Source organism: Camelina sativa, chromosome 7 (genome assembly GCF_030686135.1).
Source record: "Camelina sativa cultivar CO46 ecotype springtype chromosome 7, ASM3068613v1".
NCBI classification, from domain to species: domain Eukaryota; kingdom Viridiplantae; phylum Streptophyta; class Magnoliopsida; order Brassicales; family Brassicaceae; genus Camelina; species Camelina sativa.
Genome location: NC_141886.1, coordinates 29,020,441 through 29,047,778, shown reverse-complemented (window position 1 = coordinate 29,047,778; position 27,338 = coordinate 29,020,441). Strand labels below are relative to the sequence as shown.

Below are 27,338 nucleotides of genomic sequence, written 5' to 3'. Positions count from 1 at the left end.
TTGGAAAAAGTATATGTCTACAATTACATTATCAATAGATATTTTATTTTATTAGTGACTTAGTGTTATGCAATGTGATATTATTTATAATAATGTTAATTTAGATAAAATTTGATGAATTATTTGCTTATTGTAAAATAAATGAATAAAATTTATAAATTTAGAAAATTAAGAGTATTATTACTAATAATAAAATAGAGACAATATTTATACTTATAATATTTTCTTTTGAAATAGGAAAAAAGAAAGTCAATTTTAATTTATTTTAAAGAAACTTAAATATTGGAGACAAATTTGAAGCCAAACTATTGCGAAAGAAACAGAGAAAAATCCTATGGGCTTTCTGGGACAATCATCAACGAGAACCGAAACATACCAAAGAACCGGGTTTTTAGGTTCTGTGTCGGTTATCGATATATGATTTAAGCAGACGCGTCAGAAGTATCTCATAAGTCATACCATACGAGGCTACGATCTAAGTTTGATCTGAGTTTAAAGATCCAGAAATCTTAAGGAAGATATGACAAAACCCAGAAACCTGTTTAGATTTTGCTGTCTGCTAATGGCATTTTTGTTTGCTTATTCTGCATCTGTCCAGCTTAATGATCCTGGTACTCAAAAAAATAAAACTTGTTTTTTACTTCGTCTATGATCTCTTTAACAAGATTATGTAAACTTTCATTTTTTGTTTGTGTTTCTGTAGATTGGTACTTCTGGTTTCCTCTATACACACTTGCATGTTTAATTAATCTGATCAACTGCAAAAGAAGAATATCTAAGTCGAGAAGAATCAAACAAATGATGGTGAGAACAGCTTTAGGCTTGGGTCTGTTCTTGTTAGTTAAAGTTGTTGCAGAGGATGTCATAACAGAGAAAGTTGGAGTCTTGTCTTTGGATCTTACTCATAGAGTGGTTAGAGAGAAGATTGGAAGTGGTTTGGTCGTAGCTTCAATGGTTCTGCAACTACAAGCTTCTTCCACAAAACCCATTGACTTTGGTAAGAACAAGAAGAAGAAAGATTCCAATCTTTAGAAAAAGTTTCAAACTTTGATTGGTTCTTAATGATTTCAGGTATGCTTGCAATAGTAATCTTTGGCTATGGACTTCCCTTTTGGTTCTTCACAGTTATGAAAGGAGAAATCAAGATTTGATCAAAGATTCCATGGAGAGAAAAAAAGGTAAAAGCTTGAAGGAAACTAAACAGAATGAATAAACCAAAGCTGTCTACAGGTTCAATGGGAAAAAAGGTCAAAAAAAAAGTCTGAAGGAAACTTATTAAAACAAATCTGCAAAGAATGTTCCTAGGAACCAAAATCTAACACAATAAACTACCTCTGCAGTTAGTTGCTTTACAACGACAAGGATGCTCAGTTTCTTGTCCAGATGTTACCAGTCTGCGACCATAGTCTCGAGTGATCTCTTCTCCTGCAGCTATCTGTTTTACACGCATAACAAAGAATCAGTTCAGTTCAACACTTTGATACTTCTTTCAAGCAAGAAAGAAGAAGAGCCTTACATCCATACTGGCATATAGACCGATATGAGCCAGCGGGGATTCCATGCTATCCACAATAACTTGGTGATTAACGAGATTTGGCGAGCAGCTAGAGATGAAACCAGATTACAAAATCAACAGTCTATGTAGTAGTAGTATAATGCAAAAGTTTTAGTTTTGTTTTACACACCTGTGATTGATGTATCGAGCGATGTTGCCATGGGTAGTAGCATCAATAACATAATCGGACTCTCCTTCGATCAATCTACCGATATCGTTCATATTAGCATCAATTTGTTGTATGTAGCTGCAACCTTCTTTTCCATACCTATGAAATCAATGGCAGGATTTTAAGTTTTGCTACGTAAAAAAAGGCTAAAAATATCATCAAAAATGCTACGTACTGGTTTCGTCTCTTGTTTGCTTCTTCCTGATCAATAACCTCCCCAATGTATTCACAAACAAATGTGCCACGCAGTATATGTTCACAAGCTCTCAATCCCCATCCCTGTGGATCAACCAAGTCATGGATATCGGAATTGAAGTAAGAGAGATGGATAAAACGACAATGACTGTAAAAGGATCACACCTTGCTTTCAGTTCTAAACACTTCTAGTTTAACGTGAACTCCATTCTGCAAAACCCGATTCTGACATGTTCTTGAGCATCCACAGAACTCATTGCATTCATAAACAGGATAACCTTCCTGTAACATTTTCAGAATTGACAACAAAAATCATGTGATGTTATGCCAGAGAAAAGAGGACCAACGAATATGATGTCAAGTAGTAACAAGATTACCTCCAAAATGATCCGTTGTTTGTCATCATATGGGAATCTAAACCTCATGGGTTTTCCATATATGTCTCTAGCGTCCTCAAAATCGTTACTGAAAAGGTATACGTGATCACAAGTTACAGGCGTGCACACTGAACTGCGACATCCACACCTGAGCTGCAGATTCTGCATCATAAACAGCGGACAAAAGAACAAAGTTACAACATGGAGTCACAATTCTGTTTCAAGGATACGACAAAGCTACAACAAGTAATGATACCTCCTTCACGAGATCCATTGACGGATGAAGTATTGATTTTGTAACATAAATAAAGCTTTCCCAAGGCTTCTCTTGCGGCTTTTCGGAATTCAAAAGACCATCATCGACGACACAAATTGGAACAGCTTCCTTACCACAGCTTAAGTCGTTGCACAAAACGGTAGTATTTCCAAACGGTCTCTTACTAAAATGATGAGCCTCCATGATACAATGACACTCATCCAGTTCCAACTCAGAATTAGAATGTTCTCCAGCTTCCATAGCTACCCCAAATCGATCATTCTCTTGTCTCGGGATCACGGGACGTAGAAGATTTTGGTCTTTAACAGACTTACATCCGTTAGAGCATATGTATCCTTCCTGATGCCATTGCACTTGTACACCTTGCTCACCGCAAAGTTTTGCTGCCTTGAGATATATCCGCTCAGGCAAATTCCCGAATTTAGCCTCCAAAGAGTTCTCAAGGCTCACCCTACAGCAAGCTGATCGAGCAGCAGACAAGATATCGAGGTTATTAGGGCGATGTTTCGCTTTCTGAACCTTTGACAACAATATATTCGAAACCACAGAGCAATGAGCATCTGTTGTGCCATCAACGTTTCTACTATCGCTCGGAAGCGGCGATGATACTCCAGTGTTTCCTTCCGTGCCGAGAGATTTCGAACCTTGTATCCTCCTCTTCATATTTACACCAGCCCGGTTTCTAATCCTATATGAGACTGCTCCAAGACTTTTCTTGAACTTATTCGGACGACTAAGCCTACCAGATTTCATCCTGTAGGTATTAAACCTTAATCCTTTCTTTGGACCACGAGAGCCAACTAGGTTCGGTCCCATGTGTTCAGCTTGATGATGACGGCCAAGGTCAGGTAATAAATTGAATTTCATCCCACAGAACTTGCAAACAAATTTATGTACGCCGCTTGCACTCTCGCTGTTTTGGCTCAACACAATTTGTGAACTGCCTGCTTCAGGTTGCTGAGAAGACTCATCATTAGTCAAGTTGCACTCAGAGACAACGGTTAGCGATTTGCACTCAGAAGGATGCACAGCTTGCACATGTAATAGCAACTGATCTTTATCTCCAAAATGACTGCCACAAGGAATACACTGAAGAAGCATACACTTTTCCGCAAACTGCACATGATGTCTCTCCTCCACATGACTTTCCAAAAGCTTTCTGTTCACAAAAGAATCTAAGCAAATAGCACAAGCAAATCCACTAAAGGACCATTTATCTTTGTCAGTAGATTCTTCTCCATTATCATCATCACCACAGGCATATGTATCATATAATAATGATGCATCTTCTTCATCATCACCAGCACCGAAACCCCATATCCTAGTTAATCTCTCCCTTTCATAGGATACTAACTTCATCAAGAACTCCCCAATTCCAGCGTCAGCGTTTCTTGAAGCTTCTGCTTTCGCCCAATCAAGTTGTACTTCCATTGGGACAGAGTTTCTTAAGGATAAGACACTTTTGAAGAGCTTGTAGAAAATATCACAAGCTTGATGTAGAGCCAATTTTTCCTCACGCGATAAACAACCCCTTAAGAGATCTATAAACACTTCCTTCGATATGATTCGACTCTTACCATTCCTTGCACGCTTGAGCCAGTTAGGAAGGTGCTGTTCACAGTACAATGAGTGCTTCGTTGAGAACTCACTGCAAGTAACATAACTGTTTTCTGAGCAAGAACCTACACACAAGTTATCCTCTTGGCTACAATGTTCAAACATCTCAGTGAAGCTTGTGGCTCCATGGGGCTCATGTTTCTCGAAAGATGGACCTTCTGGTTCTCCAAAGGGCACCAAATCTTGACATTGATTCGTTTCGAAGTCTGACATGATTTCCGCTACCTTTCTTTTGGCCGGAAGAGATAAAGAATTATCAGGTTTCTCTATCCCTGTTTGAGGGCGGTGTTTCTTGCAGAACAACAAACCGGGTAGAGATCGGTGCTTGCATTTGGTACCAAGAACAGTAATGCCTCCGCACATTGGTGCCTCAACTGCAGGAGAGCCCTCGTTCTTCGTAGATTTGGTGGTGAAACGAGAAGCTAAATGCACACAACAATATACATCACCTTCATTAGCCCACCTCACACATTGCCTTCCTTTTGATTCAATGAAAGCTGTGCATTGCTGACTCTTATTTCCCGAACCAAATGGTTTCTTCAGAACTGGTTCGTTGATGTGTAGTAGGTCTTGTGGGTGAGACAGTCCATTAACTTCTTTTGTTTTCATAAGCTGTGAACCATTCGCTTCAACAACAATGCCATCCCATAGGTCCAAACCATTCGTTGGTGCATTCGTTATCTGGTTTTCTTCTTTCACCACCTCAGGAGTATTTGCGTTGCCTCGAGAACCAAAAGTTTCCGAAACAGTTGCAGTCAATTCTAGTGGTGAAGCTTCAGTAGCAATCAGTGATGCATTGGTTGCCTCTGCACGTCGGATCTCAAGTTTTGGTCTTTTACGGCTAGCCTGGACATCCGAGTTAAACACGCTTTCACCATTCTGCTGTGCTATCTCGCCAACACTACGGCGAGATATTGAGAACCATTTCGCAATGTCATGCTTCCACGTTTTCCATTCTGACAACACCATTGGTAGCACTGGCGTCTCAGAAAGTGATTTCACTTCATTCCACTTGATACAATTCTCAAACTCCTAAACACACAACAAGTATAAAGTGAACTTAGTTACCAAAAAAACATGTCTGAACAATACACAATCAGCCTCTGGTGAAGCCATTACCTCATTCAGCAATTCAATACTCTCGGCATTCACTGCATTGTTACATTTTTGTACCCACAAAGGAAATGAGTTCTCAAGCCAAACCGGATCCATGTATTGTTGCAAAATCATCTGAACAAACGTTATACAAAGCCGAGACATGATTATACAAGAATCAAACAAAAAAAAACACTCTTAAACTCTAACAGCAAAGAGAGAATAAAGCTTACACTATGAAGCTTCACAAGCATTATTCCAAGATCATGATAACTTGTACTTCTAGTAGCCCCCATTGCAAATTCTTTCCAGATTATTATATCTCTAGCTCCTTCAGCTACAACCTGCAACATCAAAAATATCATGATCAAATGCAATCTAAATCATTTGGTATATTAAAAATAGTTATATTCCAGTGTATATACCTCCAAGGGGAACTGGTCAACTATATTGAACATGCCTACAGTAAGTTTGCGCATGATATAGCGTCGAGCAGCAGTTAAATCTTTAACCAACTTAAGTCCAACTTTGTGTGACTTATAAGCAATAGGATCAGGAAACTCATTGATGGATCGAACAAGCTGCATATCAGCCCATGAGTGGTTCTTCGTATGCGGGAAAAAAATCACACAATACTTTTTTCTACCATGAGTTGGTTTCCCTCTCAATGTCGACAATGGCCAATCAGCTTTGGCACATCTGATTCCAGCCTGCCATTTCCCTCTCCACTACAACACCAAAACATTAACCATATGAAAAAAACTTTTCAAAGATTACAAACTCTGAGAGCTATAAAAATGTATCATTATTACCTTCACCCACAAAGCAATAGGTTCATCTTGTTGTAACCATTTAGGCTCAGAAGGAGATGACTCGCCTTCGGCCTCGCCACTATTACCGGTAACTGAATCAGTACTAGGCTTCACCGCGTTTACATCATCCTCCAGCTCAGATTTCACCAATTCATCCATTTCTGTTGCTTCCTCAACATCCACGTCAAGAACCAATTCATCCATTTCAGCTTCCATAAATCACCACTTGGTAATTTCACTTGTTTAAACCCAGGACTTGATAAAAATCACACAATTCTGCAATAAGAACAGAGGAGAAAACCAAATATAATAATAATCAAACACATAACTCAATATCAATTGCTTTCCTAATCAAATTTAACCATAAGAAAATTTCTAATAAGGCAAGAAAAGAAATTTTCAGACATACAAAGGTCAATTATTACATGAACATTGTTTGGTACTACTAATATTAATCACAATTGTTAATCTAACAATTCAGATCTTACGAAGTAAACTAAAACCCTGAATTCTACAAGAATTGATAAAAACCCAATATGGGATTATTAGAGATATGTATAAAAAAGGTTGGTCCATAGATGGGGATCAAGTACCAATTCGAAGATCAATAACATGACCTATCAACAACAAACCCAGGTGTGTGGTGAGAGGGTGACCAAAAAAAATGTTAAAATGCACAAAACAAATCTAATTACTAATAAATAAATAAAACTATAAGAGAAAGGTCAGGTAACACAATAACTTGTTAGGATACACATAGAAACAGACATGGCGGAATCAAAGGCTAGGTCACGGAAGAAGAACCAAACCAACAAAAAAAAAAAAAAAAAAAAAAAAGATAATTATAAAAGTGGGAACGGAACAACAACACATCATGTATGTGACATAGTAATATTAATAATAATACGGGTTCTTTTTTCTTATATATATATATATATAGCATAAGAGATTTGGATTTTGGGCATGGGGGAAGGTTTGTATTACACACCTTATTGATTGATCTGTGTGTTGTGGTGTGGGTGCGATGCAAAATTAGAGAATAGAGAAAGGGTTTTTTTTAAAATCGAAAGTTTTATTGGTCGATGGCATCGGTATTTGGGCATGTACCATGGCCTGATATGTCGAAAATAACGAAGATAACTTTTCTAATGCTCTCTAGGGGATAATTATTATTTCTCTCTGTGTGTGTGGTTTATAAATTGAATTAGTAGATTTTTAAAAATATATACTCGGGAGGACAAACTATGTGTATGGTGTGTAGGTCTATCGTCTATGTATGTATATATGAACTTTATTATATAATAGTATATAAAGAAGGCTGAGTTAATTGGGGTGTGGTGGTTTTTGTTAATGGTTATGTTAGCTGTCAGTGTCAAAACAAAATTTATTGTTACCTTTTAAAGAGTAATTTGGATTTTTAGAAAATGGGTCAATTTGGCTGTATTTTTTTTTCCCTTTTTTTGTCCATAAAAAAAATAATTTTATATTAAATAAAAGGATTACTATGAGAAAATAAAAGGATTTTAATTTTAATGATAATATGTTAGGAATTTTTTTTTTTTTATAATCATTCAATCGACACGGCTCGATCTATAGCCAAACTCTACTGCAGGATAACGCGACTTGATGGATTCGAATTATGATGGAATCGGTCGCACAAGTTAGGAAATTTTGTTATTACTTAAGATAGTGTATATGATTGAATGCTTTTCGAAAACAATTACTTAAGATAGTAAATATCGTTCATGAAAAATAAAAAAAAACTAATAAATTTATATAGTATAAATCACGTTAAAATACCGTATTAAAGGGTTTTCCAAAACTTTTAAAACAAAATTTAAAAAAAGTTCTTAAAATTATAGGAAGTTTCGTGAATTTTTATGAAACAACTTAATAGTGGCGGATCCATAATTTTTCTATCATGGTAAATATATATATTTTAAAACAAAAATAATACCGAAGAAGAAAAATAAGAATGCTTGTTGCAGTGATGTTTAAAGAAAAGATGTTGAATTTGTTTAAAAAAAAAATAATCAACAAATACATTAAAGTTAAAAAGATACAGGTCTGAGATCTATTAAAAAAGCTTTGTTAACTTGGATTTCTGTGTTCAAAGTTTGAAATTAGCTCACCATTAATAAATAAAGAATTTGATGCTTTATCACTAGACAGTTAAGACTCAAAAGGAAAAAGTTACAGGGTCACATCCAAGGTGCCCAAACAAGCTTTCGCATAGAGATCTAACTTAGAGGTCATGTAATACAGTGACAGTATTAACTTGTTCGGCCACACATGGTAAAAGCCTAACAGGCATGTCAAAATCAGAGACAAACTGATCGCAGAGGAACCAAACGATAATGAAAGAAGTATAAAGCAAAGTGAACGCATCATGTATGTGACATAACTACACAGGACTCGAAGCACAGTAAATGATTTTACACTAAGGATTGGACTTTGGGCATGGAAGGTCATACCTTAATGATTATGTGATGGATGCAAATTGGAGAGAGAGACTTCAGGAGGTTGAATCTACGAGTTTAAGATCTATATATGTTTTTGTTCTTGGATGTGATTCTTCTCTTCTGGAATTGTGACGATTTATAGGTCTTGGGACTTGGGCATCTCTATTTGGGGATGTACCATGGCCACAATGTCAGAAAAGGGAAGATACATTTCTAGGGATACCTGTTATTGGTGTGTGGTTATAAATTGGATTACAGTGTAAGATTAAAAAGATAAGATTAAAAAAAAAAAAAAGGTATACGTTTCAATATGTATGTATGTGAATGAGTTTGGTTTTTGTTAATCATTATATATTTATATTAGCTGTCAAGGACAAACCAAATTAAATCGTCACCCTTAAAGATAAATGTAATTTGCATTTTGGGAAAAATGGGTCAGCAAATATTATATACTGTATTAATAAAACGATAATAATGAGAAAACTATTTCTTAAAAAAAAATTAGTTGTTGGCTGAAAAAGTTTGTCACTAACTCACTATGTCTATCTATCAAACTCATTAGATATCTACTCAATATCAATATTTTGTTTCGTTGGTACCACACTCAATTCAAGCCATCTAGATGCTCTTTTTGCAATAACATTGGCACAGACATGTAAAAATATTATATAGTGATAGTAAAATTATAATTTATAATTCTAGTTTAATAAAATTTTATGAGGTTTTATTAAGCATTTATAAAAACTTTAAAGGTATTCATAACGTATTTGTAAGGTATTTATAAATTATTTATATGGTATTTATAAGATTTTACACATATATAAATGTAGTTTGTGTATATGTTTATAAGTTTACACACATATTTGGATTAATCTCAAATTTTTAGAAATATTTTTGATAAGGTTTAATAGAAAAAATCATTTTTGAAATGTGGTATTGTAAAAAAGGTATTTTTTTAGATTCTCTGGATCTTTATTGAGTTTATCGAAAATTTACGCAATATAGTAAGAATTGAAAGTTGTTAGAAATCTTGTTTTTATGTCTTTCAAGAAAAGGAAAAAAACAATTAATGTTTAAGTCACTTAGTTTATAGAAAAATGTTCAAATGAACCGAGAATTCAAACAAAATTGATGCAATTTAAATTAATAATAAAATAAAAATTTTAGGTATAAATAACCATCAATTATTGAGTTTTTTTAAGATACAGTAGTCGAACATGCAAATCCAGAATGACAATTTTGACACCAAGAAAAGAAACGTCTGTTTAGAGCGCATAAATAACGTATTATATTATATAGTAATGTAATATGTAACGTCCCGACCGCCACTTCTTAATGGTTCTATGTCCACTTCCAGTCCATGGATCCACCATTTTTAGTGGATCTATGTCTACTCTTAGCATGTACATCCAACCATATCTGATGACCAGTTTACTACGTTCAGAAGGTTTTAAAGACTTGTTTACCGTTCCTACAGATCACCATAACATTTTTCCCACCCATCAAGAAATTACTCCAGCATATATAATCACGTTTAACTCTGGAATTCTCTCAAGATCTTTGACCGAAGAGATAAGTGTAATTTGGTAACATAGGTTACCAAATCAATTCTTTTAAACTTCTGCTCAAGTCTCTAAAATTGGGGTGTCACAATTATACTACATTGAAAAATGATTTTTATATAATTAAACAAATTTTATGAATATATTGTTACTAATATATTACTTACTAATGTTGTGTGCTTTTTTGTCAATTTGATGATTCTTCCTTATGTGTCACAAAAAAAAAAACTAGACTTTACTTTTGTGTTTAAGAAGAGTTTCATTTTATAATTTTTACGAAGAGTTTGAAACCATAAGTCAGTTTTTTCTCTAATATTTTAAGTTTTTTTAACTTATTAATTAGAAAGAAAACTGATTTAAGTGTACTGAAAAATGATCCAGAATGTTTATATATATTTGGTGTCATTTTTTCTGAAATATATTCGGCAAATTCGCGGTAATCTCCTTTTATTGTATTATAGGGTTTTGTCTGCATACAAGTAGAGAACGAAAGGACGAATTCTAGCTAGCCCAGCTAGGCTACTAAATTTTTTTTGTATGACGACTATTTTGTTTGAGTTTTTGGGGTTTAATCTATTGCAAATAAAATAAAACAGTTAATGATCAACGCAAGTTATATTAAATGCTAGTATAATACTATTGACATGCATGCGGTCAATCAGGAAACCATGTCTCAGCACAAAAGTAAAATCTGTGTGACCTCCCCAACAACTGATCAGCGTAGTCCACCACGCCTTAGCATCAGTTCACTTTTTGTAAACCAGAGGGCTCGGTTTGCTCTTTGTAGAGAGGCCCATGCACCATGTCTAAAATAATTTCTTAAGGCCCATATATGGTCTATTGTCCACCAAACATAAACGAGCACAATTCGTATTTTTGTTCTAGTTCCATACTTTTTTCTTAATGCCAGCTACTTATGCATATTCATGAAATGTTTTCAATATGAAACTCGTATTGATAAATTCATTCAACTCATCTCGACCAATATCCTTTACCTAGAATATCTTATTTGGCCATCCTACTTGGACCATCTTACTATCAAATTTGGACTTTGAAACCATGTTACTGATCAATGTTGGACATTACAAGAAAGAGGTTAAGTTAATCACAAGAATGGGCTTGAACTTGTACAATATGAAAGCTACATAAATCTACCACGATATTTACTATTCTATGTCTTTTTTTAAAAGGTGAATTTTGTGAAAACATATAATGTGTTTAACAAATAGGCAAAAAAGATGGCAAATCTTGTTGGATAGTTTACCAAACTAGTTACATATCGTATAAAACAATTTCATGGACCCATCACATTAGGTCACCACCCATGTCACTTTATTCTCATGATTCTAAATTGTATTTGCGTAAGAGTGGGTAAGAATCGTGGAACAACCCAAGGTTACTTGCAATCATTTGTTTTAGCATTTTATGTTTTCGTTTCATTGAGATATGATTTTTCTTCTTGTTTTAAAATACCTACGTAATTTATAACATTATATTAAATTATCGTCTCTTTAAAAATACCAATCATTGAAAATTGATATGTACATATATATATATATATATTCGACAGCAAGGAGGAAGTTGACTCTGAATTATTGACTTAATTTCATTTTGACTTCAGAGAATGTAGGCTATGCATTTTTTTATAAATACATACATTTGTAGAATATAAATTTTAGTACGATTATATGATTGTATATAGTGAGTGTGGAACTAAAATTTAGTAGACTTATAGATCGAAAACTAAACAGATGAATCATTTCCTAAACAAACTTGTAAAACATTGGACGTAATGTTACTAACGCAGCATGAAGAAATTTAAAACAAATTAACTTGATTAATTTGATTTTTATTCCAAGAAATGTCATTTTTTTACTGATTGATTAAAAGTTACCAAACGCAAAACCTATTTGTTAATTTATAATTTCTTAAATATACACATAACGATTTCAATCATGGTTAATCGTTGTATACGCTAAATGCCCATAAGGCCATAACCTTCAAGGTTAGTTTAAATTTCAAACAAACATCATCACTGCTCATTAGCTAGTCTAGTTTCGTAGCATATGAGATCATAAGATTATGTCACTAATACTATACATGGGATGCATGAAAGAACAAAATTAATAATTGCAAACTTCATTATTGCATTATGGGTCACGCTAAAAATGAAATACATATAGTATTAAATTCCTTGGTTTTGTAGAAAAAAATGCAAAAATTATAATCACTTTGTGGATATAACGAAATGGTGGTGGTGATAGCGCGTGTTATGTTACTACAAACATGTGAGCAAAAAGTGAACTTGAAAGTGTATTTGATAGTTATGATTGGCATTGACTCTCTTGTCCAAATGCCTTTGTAAATTTCAGCTTTTTCCTGTATTCTTTGTATGATTCTAATTTCAACCCCCTTTTTATTTATTTTATCCCAAACTGCCCCATAACTTTTTTTGTTTTCTATTTTATAAATCCACATCTCATCAACCTGATAATTTTTTGAATAATTAAATACAGTATACTTTACTAATCTCGTTAGAAGAAACTGATTTTTTACGGCACGATGAAAATTTTTTAATAAACCGGAATCCAATATAAGTACTACTAGTTCATGTGCATCATTAATTTCTTTGAGGTAATTTGTAATAAATAAGTATTTATCTTTTGAACTACTTTGTTATAAATAATCTCAGAGCTCAAATGCATCTTAAATAAGATTCATTAAAGCATGTTTGTCTCGCTCAGCTGGCAAATCTCTTCATTACTTTGCTCTCCACATGCCACCACCAAGTCCAAAGTCACCGATCTCACATTTCATAAACTCCATACAAAAATAAATTTTTCTTTATTTATACATCTTATCTGAACCTAATTTTAATGAAAAAGAAAGAACAGTGTTTAGTGGTGAAACTTGAATTTTTACCGTAATTTGTGTCCCCGACACCGTGCAAATAAGAAGTTGTAACACTGTTACCGAGCTCAACGTGCATAGATTATCACAAATTATTTACATTTACTAATAGTCTATTATAACAATCAAAATTTAAACTGGTCAATCTCACGATCACTTCTGAATTCACTAACGTCCAATTAGTTTTAAAATAATAATCGACAAGCTTTTTGGCCTTTTCCTCAATCTCAATGTAAGAAAGTTTTGGATCTTTCTCTCTAAAATAGTGTTTGTTAAGTGAATCGCTAACTATATAATTTAAAACCTAATGGGAAGTGTATCTAAGCTCTTAAGTTATGTATATAAAAAAAATGTTAAACCACTTGGTTTTAAAATTCATCTAAAATGATTATATACTCTCTATATATAAACTAAATTATTAAACAAATTTACAAATATATACTTTTTTTTGGTAAAACATTAGCAACTTGGATTTTAATTTCTTTATGGTATATGATCTACCGTGCTAATTGTACTGGTTAATGGAATTCGATTTCAACCCATTATTGATGATTTTTACCTGATTAGATTAATGATTGAATTTCCTGACACTTATATGTGATATTCGTACTATGATATATTACAATGATGAATAAGCTTAATGAGCCTTTGACAAAAAAAAAAAGAAGAATAAACTTAATGAGCTACTAATAATATACCAAGAAAACTGAGTTTAACTAGATACTATAATAAGTTGAGTAGTATATATATATATATATAGTATACTGCTATAAAATATGATCCAATTTTTGCTTTTGGTTTCGAGTAAATGTTTTAAAACTAGGGATTGTATCATTTTCAAGAGCAGGTGAAAATCAAGATAAAAAGAGTACCAAGAGCTGTCAGTTTTATTATATTAACAATAACACAACACTAAATCACTAATGATCAAAGGGATTATAATAAAACCCTATGGTTTGAGATGTCACTTTTGGTTACTTTTAAAACATTTTTTTTCCCCTGGGATTCTTTGACAAACGATAGTCTTCTTGGTACTGGAAGACAATTCGGGTATCTCATTATTTGAGAGATTAATTATTTAAAAAATAAAAAATAGTGAAAGTGAAATGAAAGATGAAGAAGAAAAGAAAAGTAACATTCCAAGTTCCCCTTTACAGCAAGCATCCTATGTCTCTTAATTCCCTTTATGTCTTGGAGAAAAAAAAATTTGGAGGGAAAATTTATCCATTAGCAAAATAGTTTTTATATGACTGTATATTATCATTATAATTTGAAGTTATGTATGACGAAATTTTTAGAAAGGTCCAATTAGGAAAAGTGCGGTTTACATAATTTAAAACTTGGAAAAAAAAATTAAAATGGTATGGACTAATTTTCGACTTTGAAAAAAAAAAATCGATCACTCAAAACATTAATAAAATAGTGAAAGTTTTAAAATTATTTTGGTAATTACATTAGAAAATAGTGAAAGTTTTATAATTATATTGGTAAGTACAGTATCTTAATCTGCCTCAGTCCACTTAATTCACATTACTGTGATCTCGTGTCTTCATAAATTTATATAGTACAATAGTTGAGGACAATAAAGTATCTGATGGTTACAAAATAGTGAGCAAAAAAGTCAAACGAAGTGTATAATGGCCAATGGGCTACGAAATTTTCAATTATTTTTATATCCTTGTGTATATGCAAAAGTAATTAAATTGAGACCAATGAAGTGATGAACATTAAAATGTCAAATCAGGTTGACATAAGTAGAATTGTGGTTGTTTGGATAGTTTGAATAAATAATAATATAAAAATGTCTAAGTATGTCTACTGATGTACTGATTAGTGGTTTACTGGTTTAGCAATCGATCTCATCTTAATTAGTTGGCCTACTGCACCAAACAACTTCAGTGAGTGAGATGCAAACTTATCTATTCCTTATCTCATAAATTTCTAAGAAATCCAAATCATTTGTTTTCGTTATGTATTGGACTCATACTTGGTACCATAGCTCATATCCAGTTGACTACTTGCAGTAGCCATATAAGTTATGTTGCGGCCAAGTTATATTATCATCTAATTATCTGTTGAAATATGATTAGTTGATTGAATGCATGTTTCTATATATATCCAACGAAACATATGTATGATGAATTTCAAATAAACTATCTATAGTCTAATAAATGATACTCTACATAGACCATAATGGAGTAAAAAAAACAAAACATTAATTTTTTATGTTTACAAAACAGAAATTTATATGTAAGATTAAATAAAATAAAACTAAGTATAATATTGAGTAATCAAGCATTAGGAATGAGTACAAGAGTTAAGAGAATGTAACAAGAAAAGAAACAAAACAAAAAACAAAACGTAGGATCCTAATAATCCTATGAGGCTAGGAGAAGAGAACAGAACGGGACAATGAGCAATGCGATGGTTCAACAACTCCCACTTACATTCCAACAAGCCCATACAATACAACAGTTGTGTTCACCTTTTTGAGTAACTTTTCTTTGATAGGTTCAATATATATTATAATCTGATAATTGGGAAGTCGTTCAAATATTGACAAAAGAGTAGAAATATATAATATAATATATAGTTTTGTCTCCTTTCGTTTTCGTTTTTTTTTTCTCGTTTCACCGCAAAAATAGTAACGGAATATTGTTTTACCCTTTGGCTTGTCTTTGTACCATTTCATTTTTTTGACTTCTTTACTTTTAGTATATATAATCAATTATTAAAAACTCTTTGTTTCTTGGACACTTGAGATTAAAAGAACTTTCTTTTTGTAACGGACGGTTATTTACTTGTCAGTCTCTAAGTGTAGTCAAAGCTGTAACAAATGCTGTACAATTCCATGTGTTACAATATGTCAATATCATGAGTACTTGTTTAATATTGTGGGTAAATAAGTTGAAAAAGTTTTCCTTAAAGTTTACTAAGTGAGTTTATAGAGAGAAATATTGGGGGGTTTAATCTTTAATGTATACTAAGTCGTATTGGAAAGTAGTGTGTGTCCTAAAATTATTACATTTCTACTTCCCATTGTTACCAAAAAAAAAATATATATATTAGATTTCCGGTTATATATCATTATGTAGCTTACTAGCTTACCAATCTATACCACACACAGATTACCAAAAAAAAAAAAATCTATACCACACACAAACCCTGTGGAAATAGAACTAATGTAGTACTTTTGTTTCTCTTTATAATGTTTTGATATTATTTTTCTGTTGCAGCAATAGAATATAAATATATATACATCACATTTTATAATTTTCATGAAACTTTTGATTTATCTTTGAGAATTTGTTAAAAATACATTTTTTTGAAATGTCTCATTTATCTTCTATATTAACCATATAGTATTGTATTGTTCTTGTATCATTAATTAATTATATTATAAAATACGTTATTTATTTAAAATAATTACCTATTGTTTATTCGACCACAATATTATTTTCTACAAATAAGAAATATTCACCCAAAATTACAATATATATTTATTAATTCGTGAAAAAGTTTTTACATTATATAAAGATTTTTTTACGTAAATCGATATCCCACGTAAAATGTTGTGCTTTTAATGCAAAAGAGAAAGTCCCTAACAACAAAAAGCTTAAAGATTGATAAAGAAAGGCTAAGAGAGGTGAGGTGATGATGTGAGATTCTTCTCTCTAGGGTCAAAAAAGTTATACCCACACTCTTTTTGCTCTTCTGTGCGTATACGCGCGTGAGACAGAGAACACAAGAAAAAAAAAAAAACATCAAATCTTTGCTACTTCTCTTTGGTCGTATCCGTATATATGTTCTTTCTTATAAGCAAAAAATAATCGCTTTCATAAACTCAGATTTGTTTCTCTTTTGTTTCCAATGGTGGAAGAAGACAAGTGATGTGTGTTCTGTTCTTGGAGTTTAGTTTCTCTTCCTTATGATTCATTCATCAATCTGAGAAGATCAATATCAAATCTCTGTTTCTTCCTCTGTCTCTCTTAAGTCAAAACCCATTCTACTTCTTCTTCTCTTTGAGATCAGTCACAAAGTTGAGCTTTGTTACAGAAGATTCCTAGTGAGACACAAGAAAATGCAGAGACAGAGACATAAGCGTTCTAAGAGGTTTGTCAATTTCAAGACTTTCTTCTTCTTTAGCTCTGTTTTTTTTTAGCTTCAATGTTACTTGTTTCTTAGCGATTTCTCAAATTTGACAACATGGGTTGTCTAAGTTTAGTCAGATGCTAAGTTATTTCGTTGCTGGATGGGTCAAAGTTTGAGTCTTTTGTAGGTTTTAGGACTAAAAAAGGTTGAAGCTTTTATGTACTTGTTATAGAAATGTGGTTTTGTTTCTGGCTAGTTCTGTTTTAGAATCTTTGTTTATATATATATATATATATATATTCTGGGTTTTGATTCTTGGAATCTTGATTTCACTTATTGTAGTTGTACTGTTCCTGAAAAGAAAAAGCTTGAAGATGAGAATAGCATTGACTGTTCTCTTAATGCTTCTCAACGCCTCAAGCTCGTGAGTTAAACTTTAAACCCAACTTCTCATTTTGATTTATGATTTTTTTTTTTCAAAAGCTCACTTCAGAACAACGTAATCTTAGCTTCTCTCAACTATTTTGTTTTTATCAACAGGACTTACCTCGTTGCGGTGAAACGAAGAAGGATCTATCCCCGGATGTAAAATTCAAGAGCTCTTTGAAGCAAGAGGTTTGTATATATTGGTAGCTCTCTTTACTCCAAGATCATTTGTTTCATTCACATAATTGATTTCTTTATGATCTTTGGTTACATTTAGATTCAAGAGCTTGAGAAAAGATTGCAAAACCAGTTTGATGTCCGCGGTGCGTTAGAGAAGGCATTAGGCTATAAGACACCTTCTCGAGACATCAAAGCTGACTCAACACCAAAGGTAAAGTAATCAGTTTCTTATGTAAAATAGGTGACACAATGTTGATATTATTGTGCAGCTCATGCTCATGAATTGGTTTATATATTTTTCTTGCAGCCTCCAACAGAATTGATCAAGGAAATCGCAGTGCTGGAATTGGAAGTTTCACATTTGGAACAGTACCTTCTATCTTTGTACCGTAAAGCATTTGATCAACAAACATCTTCTTTATCTCCACCAACATCGAAACAACATAGCTCGACTTCACCTAAGTCCACTCTCAGAGGAAAACGTCTAGACTTCTCAACAACACCTGATGAATCTCGGTGTTTCTCCTTTGACAACAGACTGAAGAGTCCACACTTGGTTGAGAAGGAACTAGAGTCTCCTAACATTAGATGCAGACAAGAAAGCTTAGCCACGCAACCTCGGTGTTTCTCGTTTGACAATAGACTGAAGGAACCTGGTTCTGCTGGTCGAACATTCAACCAAGAAAACTCAAGAATGGATTCTCAGTGTTTCTCCTTTGACAATAGAGTGAAGGAACCTGGTTCTGCTGCTCGACAGTTCAATCAAGAAAACTCAACAATTGATTCTCGGTGTTTCTCCTTTGACAATAGACTAAAAGATCAATGTTTTGTTGAGAAGGAAGACATTGATTCATGTGTTCGCCGTTGCCAATCCTCTCTTAATCAACGTTCCACCTACAAGAACCGAATCTCTCCACCAGAAGACTCGGTATTCGCTTGCCACTCCCAACCATTGTCCATACATGAAGTAAGAGTCTCATTGAAATGGTTCTATCATCTTGTATTTACCTTAAGAGTTTATAAAGTCTGTAACTTTACTCTTGTTTGATGCAACAGTATATACAAAATGGATCAAATGCTGCAAGCCTTGCAGAACACATGGGAACTAGGATATCAGATCACATATTTATGACTCCAAACAAGTTATCAGAGGAAATGATAAAATGTGTATCTGCTATATACTCTAAGCTAGCAGATCCACCATCGATAAACCATGGTTTCTCATCACCTAGTTCATCTCCATCTTCAACAAGCGAGTTTTCACCTCAAGACCAGTATGATATGTGGAGTCCAAGCTTCAGGAAAAACTCGTCTTTCGATGATCAGTTTGAGTTTAGCGGACCTTATAACTCAATGATCGAAGTGTCACAGATTCATCGAAACCATAGGAAAGGACGTGACCTTGACTTGATGAATCGAAACTTCAGGTCAGTCTTTAAATTCTCAGCTATCAGAGTTTTCCTTTTGTTCTTCTGCTCAACTTTTATGCTGATGGTAGTCATTGGTTTGTACTTTTACAGCTTACTTATTAAGCAACTGGAAAGTGTTGATCCGAGAAAGCTCACTCATCAAGAGAAACTTGCCTTCTGGATTAACATACATAACGCACTTGTGATGCATGTACGCAGCTTTCTCTCTGCTCTTTTGATCTAACCTCTTGTCTTCTTTTTTACTGTAGTTTACTAACTTACAATGCGTTTTTCACCATTGCAGACATTTCTAGTAAATGGTATTCCACAGAACAATGGGAAGCGTTTTTTACTGCTCTCCAAGGTAATGTTACTAACACTCTTCTTGGTCTTCTTGGTCTCCAAGGTAATATTACTAACAACTCTTCTTTGTCTCTGCTTGACATTTTCCAGCCAGCTTACAAAATAGGAGGTCGCACGGTAAGCATAGAAGCGATACAAAGTTATATTCTTCGCATCAAGATGCCTCGTCCTGGCCAGGTAAGGCCGCCTTCTTGTGTATCTCTAAACTCAATATTGTTAATGTGACTTTGTCTAAAGCTTTTTTCTCTTCTATATGTAGTGGCTGAAGTTATTACTTATTCCGAAAAAATTCAGAACAGGAGATGAACATCAAGAATATTCCCTTGACCATTCTGAGCCTCTCTTATTCTTTGCACTTTGTTCAGGCAACCATTCAGATCCTGCGGTAAGTAGAGAAAGAAGGTTACACTTCTGTTATATCTTCTTTGAAAGAAACAGAGAGATATTAAATGTGCTTCTTTGTTTTGGCTGCAGATTCGTGTTTATACGCCTAAGGGAATATACCAAGAGCTAGAAACTTCAAAAGAGGAATACATCCGTGCAATGTTTGGTGTGAAAAAAGACCAGAAGCTAGTCTTACCAAAGATCATTGAGTCTTTTAGCAAAGATTCAGGTTTGAGTCAAGCGGCATTGATGGAGATGATTCAAGAATGCCTTCCAGAGACAATGAAGAAAACTATAAAGAAACTTAACTCAGGGAGATCCCGAAAGAGCATTATCGAATGGACGCCTCATAGTTTCGTGTTTCGGTATTTGATATCCAGAGAACTTGTTAGATGAATAATTCTTTAAAGGGTTTTGATTTCAGGGTCTCAGTTTCTTGGTAATGTTATTGGTGAAGTATATAGGAGAATGTATTGTGGAGTGTAGAAAGTAGAAATAGAAATTAGAGGAAACACTGCCTGCCGTTTCTTGGTTACCAATCCGGGATGATGTTTTGGCTCTTGTATTGTCTTTTGTTGCAGAAGAATAGACTATTGTACATACAACAAAATCAATTCCCTTATTTATTATTTGTGACATTAACGTACGATATTAGTTTACATCATATTTTTCAGCAAGTATACAATCCAATTATAGATTGAACCTATATACAAAAGTTAAAGAGTCAGCTACATTCACACTAACACCTAGATTTTTTTTTTTTGACATTCACACTAACATCTAGATTGAACTATATAAAATTTTTCTCTAATCACGTACGCCCCATGATACTAGTGTAAACAAGTCACCATTCTTAAAGCATAAAAATGAATTGTTTTGAAAGGTGAAGGACATCAACAAACCCAAAAGCTTTTCTTAGTGGTGGGATATTATTTATACACACACTTGCAATAAAATTTGGTGGATAAGCTTTTTTTTTTTTTGAACGTAAACTTTTGTTTTTTTCTTTTGTCAAACTTCTCTGTCTTTTTCTTTTCTTTTCTTTCTTTTCATGGTGTTTTGGGGTTTCTTTCTTTTTCATATACACTTTAAAGTGCTCATATATAAAAGAGTGTTTTCTCTTTATGTTTACGTTACATTTATATTTAGCCTTTTCTTTGATATCGCCTGATAATAATAATGTATATCGTAGTAGAGTGAGATACATGATTTTATAAATAAAATTAATAGACAAAAAAAAAAAAGATAAAAGAAGAAGTGGGCTTCTAAAAGTAGGCCATAATGGTTTGGCACCGCACGTACCGTCGTCTCATTAAAGTCATGTCCAAACTTATAATTACTCCCATTCTTTTGTTTCCACATTCATTATTGCTTTCCACCATTTGCTAGTGTATTTGACCTAGTTGACATGCACTCTACCAAACTACTAAAAACACATGTAACCAAATAAAAACCAAACCAAATCGAATCGAAATATTTAGTTCAACATCGTACCGAATCTTCTATGTAAACCGATTATTATTCTAATGGGAAAGCAAAATAACCATAACCGAACTGAAACAATTTTAGTGTAATTAGAAAATATGTATTTGTGGTAAAATTAAACCAAAATCCAAACAGTAAACCAAATCAAAATTACATCAAACCGAGTGAAATTAAAACAGAAATAAATTGGTTTTATTTGGTTCAGTAATGAGTTTCCATAGAACAAATCAAACCGAGATAATAAGCAAACTCAAAACCAAAACCGGATTACCCAAACAGAGACATATGCCATAGAAATCTCACATCGAATCAGAAATCAAGTACGTGATGTGGTTCAATCAGATAACTTATCAATCAATCAATAGCTGTAAGCCTCTAAGCAAAATTTAAATCCAAAACAAAATAAAATCATATGTCACCGTAATCCCAAAGAATTGACTTCGTCATAATGTATCGATGGGACCAAATCGGGTGATGCCTCTCAAACCTAACGCCCCTAATGCGTAGGGTCGTCACTTAAAAGTCAAATTACTGAGTCTATGTGATGTCTCTCATGTCTCATTGCAGTTAGTCATTATGCGTGATTCATAGTGTCACTATTATCCATTACCTATCAAACTCATACAATAAATGTGGGATCATGTTAGGCTAACTTATCTAGTTATTCTTTAAGTTATTGACATTAGATTTTCACAGTTTTGGAATATTTGGTTTTTTAATTCACCAATGCAACTAGTGACAAAAATTCTCTTCTGTAGACCATGTGAAATGCCAACTTCTAAACTGGTCACTAGAAGTGGTCACTGTAAATGTTAAACTGACAACAAGATCGAATCTTTTTTACAAAGTTTCATAATTAGTTTGTTGTTTTACTCCATGGTTTATTGTGTTATACAGATTTTTTTTTCTTTTTCTTTTGTTTTGTTTGGTTGTTTACCTTCCAATCAAAATACTAGTCATGTGAATCAAACACATGGTCCTTTCTTATCCACAAAATGTAATCTAACTTGGATTAATACTATAGTCATCTTAATCTTTCTATATATGTATAAGTATAACAAAGCCATCTTATTCTTAATATCATGGACCAACCGATTAGATGTGAGTTTGATTGGGTATAGCGGAACCAATAATTGTCAGAGAAACACATCGGATGTAAAAGTGTAATTAGATCAAATCAAACGTTGCTAAGAAAATGAAACAAATTGAATGTGACTATTTTATATTTTATAATCTTTTATATTAGTCCATAAGATCCACCAAACGTTTTTCAATAACTATGATTAGAATTTTAGACAATTTATTTTTTACGTTGTTTTGTTTGTGTGTGCGTTTCAAAGTGTGGTCCATAAAACGTGACAAAACAAAAATTAATAGTTCTGCAGCGAGATTTTGACTGTACAAATCTATACCACCACTACTAAAGATCACAATGCACTCAAACTCTATATTTGGTGAATGCTAATGTGCAACACATACCGTTCACCCGTAATGCACTTATTAGTAAATTTGTAACTTTGATCCGTAATAAGGGTCTCTTTTTTTTTTTTGTTCGAAAGTCTAAAATATAAAATCCTCTAATCATATGATATGAACCAAAGTACAATCACTTTTTCCCACGTTGCAAAATGCAATGTGCATTACAACAATATGCTCCTCCAATAATAATAACCACACTACATGCTATTCACAAACTTAACCCTAAAATATTAACTAAATTACCAAACTACCCTTCACTACTCTTCTATCTTACTCAACTTCGCCGCATACTTCCTCCTCCCGCTACCACCACCACCGCGTCTTTTCCCGTTCCTTGTCTCTCCATCAGATCCCACCGCCGAGACTCTACGTGCCGAAAAGATCACCGGAGATACACATTTCCGACGACACCTGCATTTATCTCGGCCACAAGAACCACCACTTCTCATGAGAGCAGAGCTAGCTTTAACAGCCAATGCAGCCATCTCCTCGGCTTTAAGAGAATGATGAAGCGCGCTGAGAGGAAGAGCGAAGTAAAGCTGACCAAGCTGAAACTCCTCGTCGGCGCTAATGGCGGATACGGCGTTGTCGAAGTCCATATCATCGGCGTTACAAATGAAACACATCGGATTCTTCTGTAGCACGTAACCGACTTTGACCGGGCTCGTGAACTCCATCATCCTCCCGTCTTGTAAGATCAGCTTCGCCGTTGCCACTTGTGCCGACTCGTACGAGCTGCATATACCCATGGTTTTTTTGGTCTGACTCAGTGAGTCGACTCGTTTACCGGCCAATATAAAGGGAATAGTTAGAAAGGAGATGAGAAGTGAAAGGTGCTTTTGTGTGTAATTTATATAAAAGGATGTGTGCCACGTAGGAATTTTCGTCGTTTTGTGATTATGTGTATGTTTTTAATATTGTTTTTGAAGTTTGAACGACCAGTGGGGGCAATGACAGGCTGTGTAAGTAAGTTGGGAGGATGACAGCTTTGTGTTGTGATTTTGTTTACCCTTTGGTTTGGTGTTTAATTACCAGTTTAGGGGCTGTGTTTTTGTGAATCAAACTCGTTCGCTAATGATCTGTTCAACTAATGACCTCTCTTTTCTTGGGATAATTATAAGACAGTATATATAAAAGTGGACTGATTGATATGAGAATGGAAAAGTATGTATGATATAGGAGAATTTTTTTGAAAAAATATTGTATAGAAAGATGTTTAATCGGAAGCGTTAAACAGGAAAATGTATCATAATCCGTTTAGAAAATTTTAGTTTCGTTGATTTCTCAAACTAAAATTTTAAAGATTGTTATACATTCAAATTCTTGTTTGGTTGATTTCTCAATACCTTTTTTTGTCTTCATCTTGATTTCTTTCACACTTTCAAGTGTTTAACCTCTTATTGCGTAGTAGCCTCTTTAATGTTATTATGATAGATAGAGGTATTAAAGAAGTTGTGGCAAGAATTAATAGGATAGTGGAGTTAGTGAAAACAATAATATCTCATACAGCAGTATGTCATGACTACTAATTAACTATAGGCTGCCAAATTATGAGTGCAAATTGACTATAAATTAATCTAACAAGATTTATCAATGTATATGGTAGTTGGGAAGTGTTAAGATAAGGTTTGTTGAACTCGAAAAGTAATTATATTTTTCTTTTGATTACCGTTCAACCTTTGTTCGAGTATATTTGTTTCTTTTTGTAATTCTATTCTATCTACATCAACCATATGTTATGTTCATGATGCATTTAATAGTTTTGTTTAAGGAGTAGTATATATCTGATGTTGATCGATGTGGGGATGTGTTATATAATAAATAAGTTACATGATCTGAAATTTATTAATGTCATCTGATGATAACAAATACTCATAAAAAATATATGAAAAAAAGAAGGACCATGCGTTTATTATATGGTTCTCATTTATTAGGTAAGTTGCAAATTTCTTTAACGCATTCTTTTTCATTTACGTACGTACGTGAAGAGATGATTAGCTTTGCTACACTTTAAGCCTATGATTTTTGATGGCCAAGAAGCTACGAGATGCAAACCATTGAATGTTATTTAATTTCATTGTCGAGTATGTATGGATGGACGTACACTAAGACTTAATTGGCAAATTATTCATTAGATTCGTCGTTTCGATATTGTAATATACTCTAATCCTTCCCATCGTATATATGATCATGGTTTTGTGGAAGTCTTAAACGTTTTTAATACTTTAGTTTCATCGTCTGTATTCGTACTTAAGAAGTAGAGGAATATCATATCATTAGTTAATTTTAATCACAATAGAATATAAATTATATAATTGTGATAGCGAAACGGAATGTAATTAAAAACAAAACTATATCTAAACTAAACATTGATGTTACTGTTTTTACCTAAACATCTGTAGTGTTTTGGTTGTATATATATGTTTTATTGGTAACTTAGTAATCTCTGATTTTAGTTAATGAGAAATATAACATTGAAAAAAAAAACCCTTAACAGAAATTGTTAATTGTCAAAATAAAAATTAGAATTGGTGACTCTTACGTGGACGGTGGCAAAAATCCAGAGTGATTGGGATATATGACGGTTGTGATAAGTGTGATTTGGTGGAAGAACAAATTTGAAGAAGTAAAACTTGAGCTTGGGTTTCAAGTCGACCTACTACACACATACATAAATGTCACATCCACAGTTCTACTTATATGTTCATCATTACTTATTAACTTTGTACCACATTTTGATTACGAATGTATAACATGCATCATCATTACTTATTAACTTTGCACCACATTTTGATTACGAATGTTATAACATGCATCATCATTACTTATTAACTTTGTACCACATTTTGATTACGAATGTATAACATGCAGCTTACATGCTCAAGCTTAGATAGTTCATTAATAATATATATGTGAAGTTGATGTTAAAAGCAAAAGAGAAAAGTTTTATTTGTGGTCTTTATAAGGAGGACGGTGACAAAACAAAACAATCCTAACGATTGGGATTATATGACGTGGCTAAATCTGCCACGTTACAAGACGAACGCAACGACGTGTCTCCTTCAATAAGCGTTGTCCTACCTCTCTGAATTCGACAACTTGTTGCAGAACAGGGAAGTCAGCTTGTCAAGTCCCCCTTATAACCGGGTCACATCTCTTTTTCATATATTTTCTTTGTACATCAAATTAGAAATATAGATTTATGTTTTTTCTTTATATTTATAATTTGTTTTTGAAGTGTAGTTATTAAGAATTGATGGTTGTTGATTAGCTGTTATGGAGTTTAAGTGATGATGATGATATGATGGGTCAATGGGTTAATTGTCAACTAAGCACATTGATGCCAACCGCAAGTGACTGTGTTCCCTAATAAACTTCTAATTTATCTATATTTTTAGCATATTATACTCCAACATTCATCCCGCATTAAGAACACACTGTTTGGTGATTACTTAAGGAAAGGTGGATAACAAAAGTAGATTAAAAAAAAATATTAATACATTAACTAAGTCTTCTGAGTTTGAGTTTTCTCGTGCAGTGGAAGGAGAAACAGATAGGCATGTTGTTGATTTGGAAGTTTAATTAATTTTGTTGTAGGCTTCGTAGACTTGGAATGTCTATAATAATATGCTTGCTGGCTATGATATATACTTGTAATTTGTGTTTTTATTCTTACAGAATAATTTGGTCTCTTTTATAAATACTTGTGTCTGTCCATACGTGTGCGTACTTTATTGATTTATTTGTGAATATGATTTTTAATTATGCGTAAATTGTCTTTTGCATTGAGTAAAAAGATTTTTCTTTTACGAAATTTCAGTAACTTCTGAGAAGCTTCATGGACGATACATTAATCTCTCACCCCCAAAAGGTAGTATATATAACTTCTTTTGATAAAGTTTAAAAATATTGAACCAGTCGTTACCTTTCACCTTTGTTTGACTAACTGAAATGATTTTCTTTTCGTAATTTAAAAAATATATTTTAAATTTAACATTCTATTTTTTTAATTTGATTTTATTTGATTTGTATCTTGGTGTATAGTTTGTTAATTGTTAAATAAAAACTTATTGTACAGTTTGCTTTTTTTGTTTTTTTTTTAACATTGTTAGAAAAATATCTTTTGACGCCCTAAATTTTGGTTCTCGCTCCGTTTTTTTTTAATGACAGTTATCGTGATATCAACATTACACTAGCCGAAGAGCCTTTTGCACCTTATGGTATGGCCGTTAGGGTCTTCTTCACCGGCATAAAAAACTTGGTTCCATCTCTCTTTTACAAAAGGTTGAAGCCCTAAAAGAATAACTATGGCCCAGTGGCCCAGACAAAAGAAAAATGGTATCTACGAAAATATACAGTATAAGCGAATTTGAATACGTAAGAACATGAATTTCAATGTTCGTTAATGTCCTTCAAAAAAAATTGTAAACTAATTAGCGACACACAACACAAGAGCTAATCGACAAGAATAAAAAGAATATTCTCTCAT

General features: G+C 33.3%; 4 protein-coding genes across 9 annotated transcripts; 2 read left to right on the top strand and 2 right to left on the bottom strand.

Annotated features, from left to right (window-relative positions):
• Nucleotides 1–448: 448 nt before the first annotated feature.
• LOC104702895 (uncharacterized) lies at nt 449–1,781 on the top strand. 3 transcript variants are annotated; one of them, XM_010418816.3, is made up of 4 exons: nt 449–611; nt 704–997; nt 1,072–1,178; nt 1,341–1,781. In XM_010418816.3, exons 1-3 carry the CDS (start codon nt 521–523, stop codon nt 1,149–1,151), a joined length of 465 nt encoding a protein of 154 aa, XP_010417118.1. In that variant the 5' UTR covers nt 449–520; the 3' UTR covers nt 1,152–1,178; nt 1,341–1,781. The 3 variants fall into 3 exon arrangements, 2 of the variants coding, with proteins under 2 accessions (XP_010417118.1, XP_087315750.1); XR_015562478.1 differs by having other exon boundaries at nt 451–611; nt 1,072–1,247; XM_087459624.1 differs by having other exon boundaries at nt 451–611; nt 1,072–1,781.
• Nucleotides 1,187–8,801, bottom strand: LOC104704993 (histone-lysine N-methyltransferase SUVR5). 4 transcript variants are annotated; one of them, XM_087459623.1, is made up of 12 exons: nt 8,572–8,801; nt 6,098–6,373; nt 5,711–6,013; nt 5,519–5,629; nt 5,310–5,420; nt 2,553–5,222; nt 2,297–2,458; nt 2,085–2,201; nt 1,900–2,003; nt 1,686–1,823; nt 1,517–1,604; nt 1,187–1,435 (listed from the first exon to the last, which is right to left on the bottom strand). In XM_087459623.1, the coding sequence occupies exons 2-12, from the start codon at nt 6,311–6,313 to the stop codon at nt 1,316–1,318; spliced, it is 4,140 nt and encodes a 1,379-aa protein (XP_087315749.1). In that variant the 5' UTR covers nt 6,314–6,373; nt 8,572–8,801; the 3' UTR covers nt 1,187–1,315. The 4 variants fall into 4 exon arrangements, with proteins under 4 accessions (XP_087315749.1, XP_087315747.1, XP_087315746.1 ...); XM_087459621.1 differs by lacking the exon at nt 8,572–8,801 and adding an exon at nt 7,086–7,377; XM_087459620.1 differs by lacking the exon at nt 8,572–8,801 and adding an exon at nt 6,691–7,083.
• A 7,794-nt stretch (nt 8,802–16,595) lies between these two features.
• On the top strand, nt 16,596–20,495 carry LOC104702894 (uncharacterized). The gene is made up of 11 exons (XM_010418814.2): nt 16,596–17,144; nt 17,466–17,547; nt 17,664–17,738; nt 17,827–17,940; nt 18,037–18,696; nt 18,786–19,156; nt 19,250–19,349; nt 19,443–19,502; nt 19,592–19,678; nt 19,761–19,886; nt 19,976–20,495. Exons 1-11 carry the CDS (start codon nt 17,113–17,115, stop codon nt 20,279–20,281), a joined length of 2,013 nt encoding a protein of 670 aa, XP_010417116.1. The 5' UTR covers nt 16,596–17,112; the 3' UTR covers nt 20,282–20,495.
• Nucleotides 20,496–22,724: 2,229 nt separating this feature from the next.
• Nucleotides 22,725–23,941, bottom strand: LOC104702892 (uncharacterized). Its single transcript, XM_010418813.3, has one exon. The coding sequence runs from the start codon at nt 23,596–23,598 to the stop codon at nt 23,107–23,109; it is 492 nt and encodes a 163-aa protein (XP_010417115.1). The 5' UTR covers nt 23,599–23,941; the 3' UTR covers nt 22,725–23,106.
• Nucleotides 23,942–27,338: the final 3,397 nt, after the last annotated feature.

Bases quoted from the DNA above. Each gene is read 5' to 3' on its own strand.
- LOC104702895 (XM_010418816.3), top strand. From the start codon at position 521: ATGACAAAACCCAGAAACCTGTTTAGATTTTGCTGTCTGCTAATGGCA. The intron at 612-703 runs GTACTCAAAAAA...GTGTTTCTGTAG, and splicing joins TGTCCAGCTTAATGATCCTG to ATTGGTACTTCTGGTTTCCT. The intron at 998-1,071 runs GTAAGAACAAGA...TAATGATTTCAG, and splicing joins CACAAAACCCATTGACTTTG to GTATGCTTGCAATAGTAATC.
- LOC104704993 (XM_087459623.1), bottom strand. From the start codon at position 6,313: ATGGAAGCTGAAATGGATGAATTGGTTCTTGACGTGGATGTTGAGGAA. The intron at 2,004-2,084 runs GTGTGATCCTTT...GTTGATCCACAG, and splicing joins TGTTTAGAACTGAAAGCAAG to GGATGGGGATTGAGAGCTTG. The intron at 1,436-1,516 runs GTAAGGCTCTTC...CGTGTAAAACAG, and splicing joins GTCTATATGCCAGTATGGAT to ATAGCTGCAGGAGAAGAGAT.
- LOC104702894 (XM_010418814.2), top strand. From the start codon at position 17,113: ATGCAGAGACAGAGACATAAGCGTTCTAAGAG. The intron at 17,941-18,036 runs GTAAAGTAATCA...TTTTTCTTGCAG, and splicing joins AAGCTGACTCAACACCAAAG to CCTCCAACAGAATTGATCAA. The intron at 18,697-18,785 runs GTAAGAGTCTCA...TTGATGCAACAG, and splicing joins AACCATTGTCCATACATGAA to TATATACAAAATGGATCAAA.
- LOC104702892 (XM_010418813.3), bottom strand. From the start codon at position 23,598: ATGGGTATATGCAGCTCGTACGAGTCGGCACAAGTGGCAACGGCGAAG.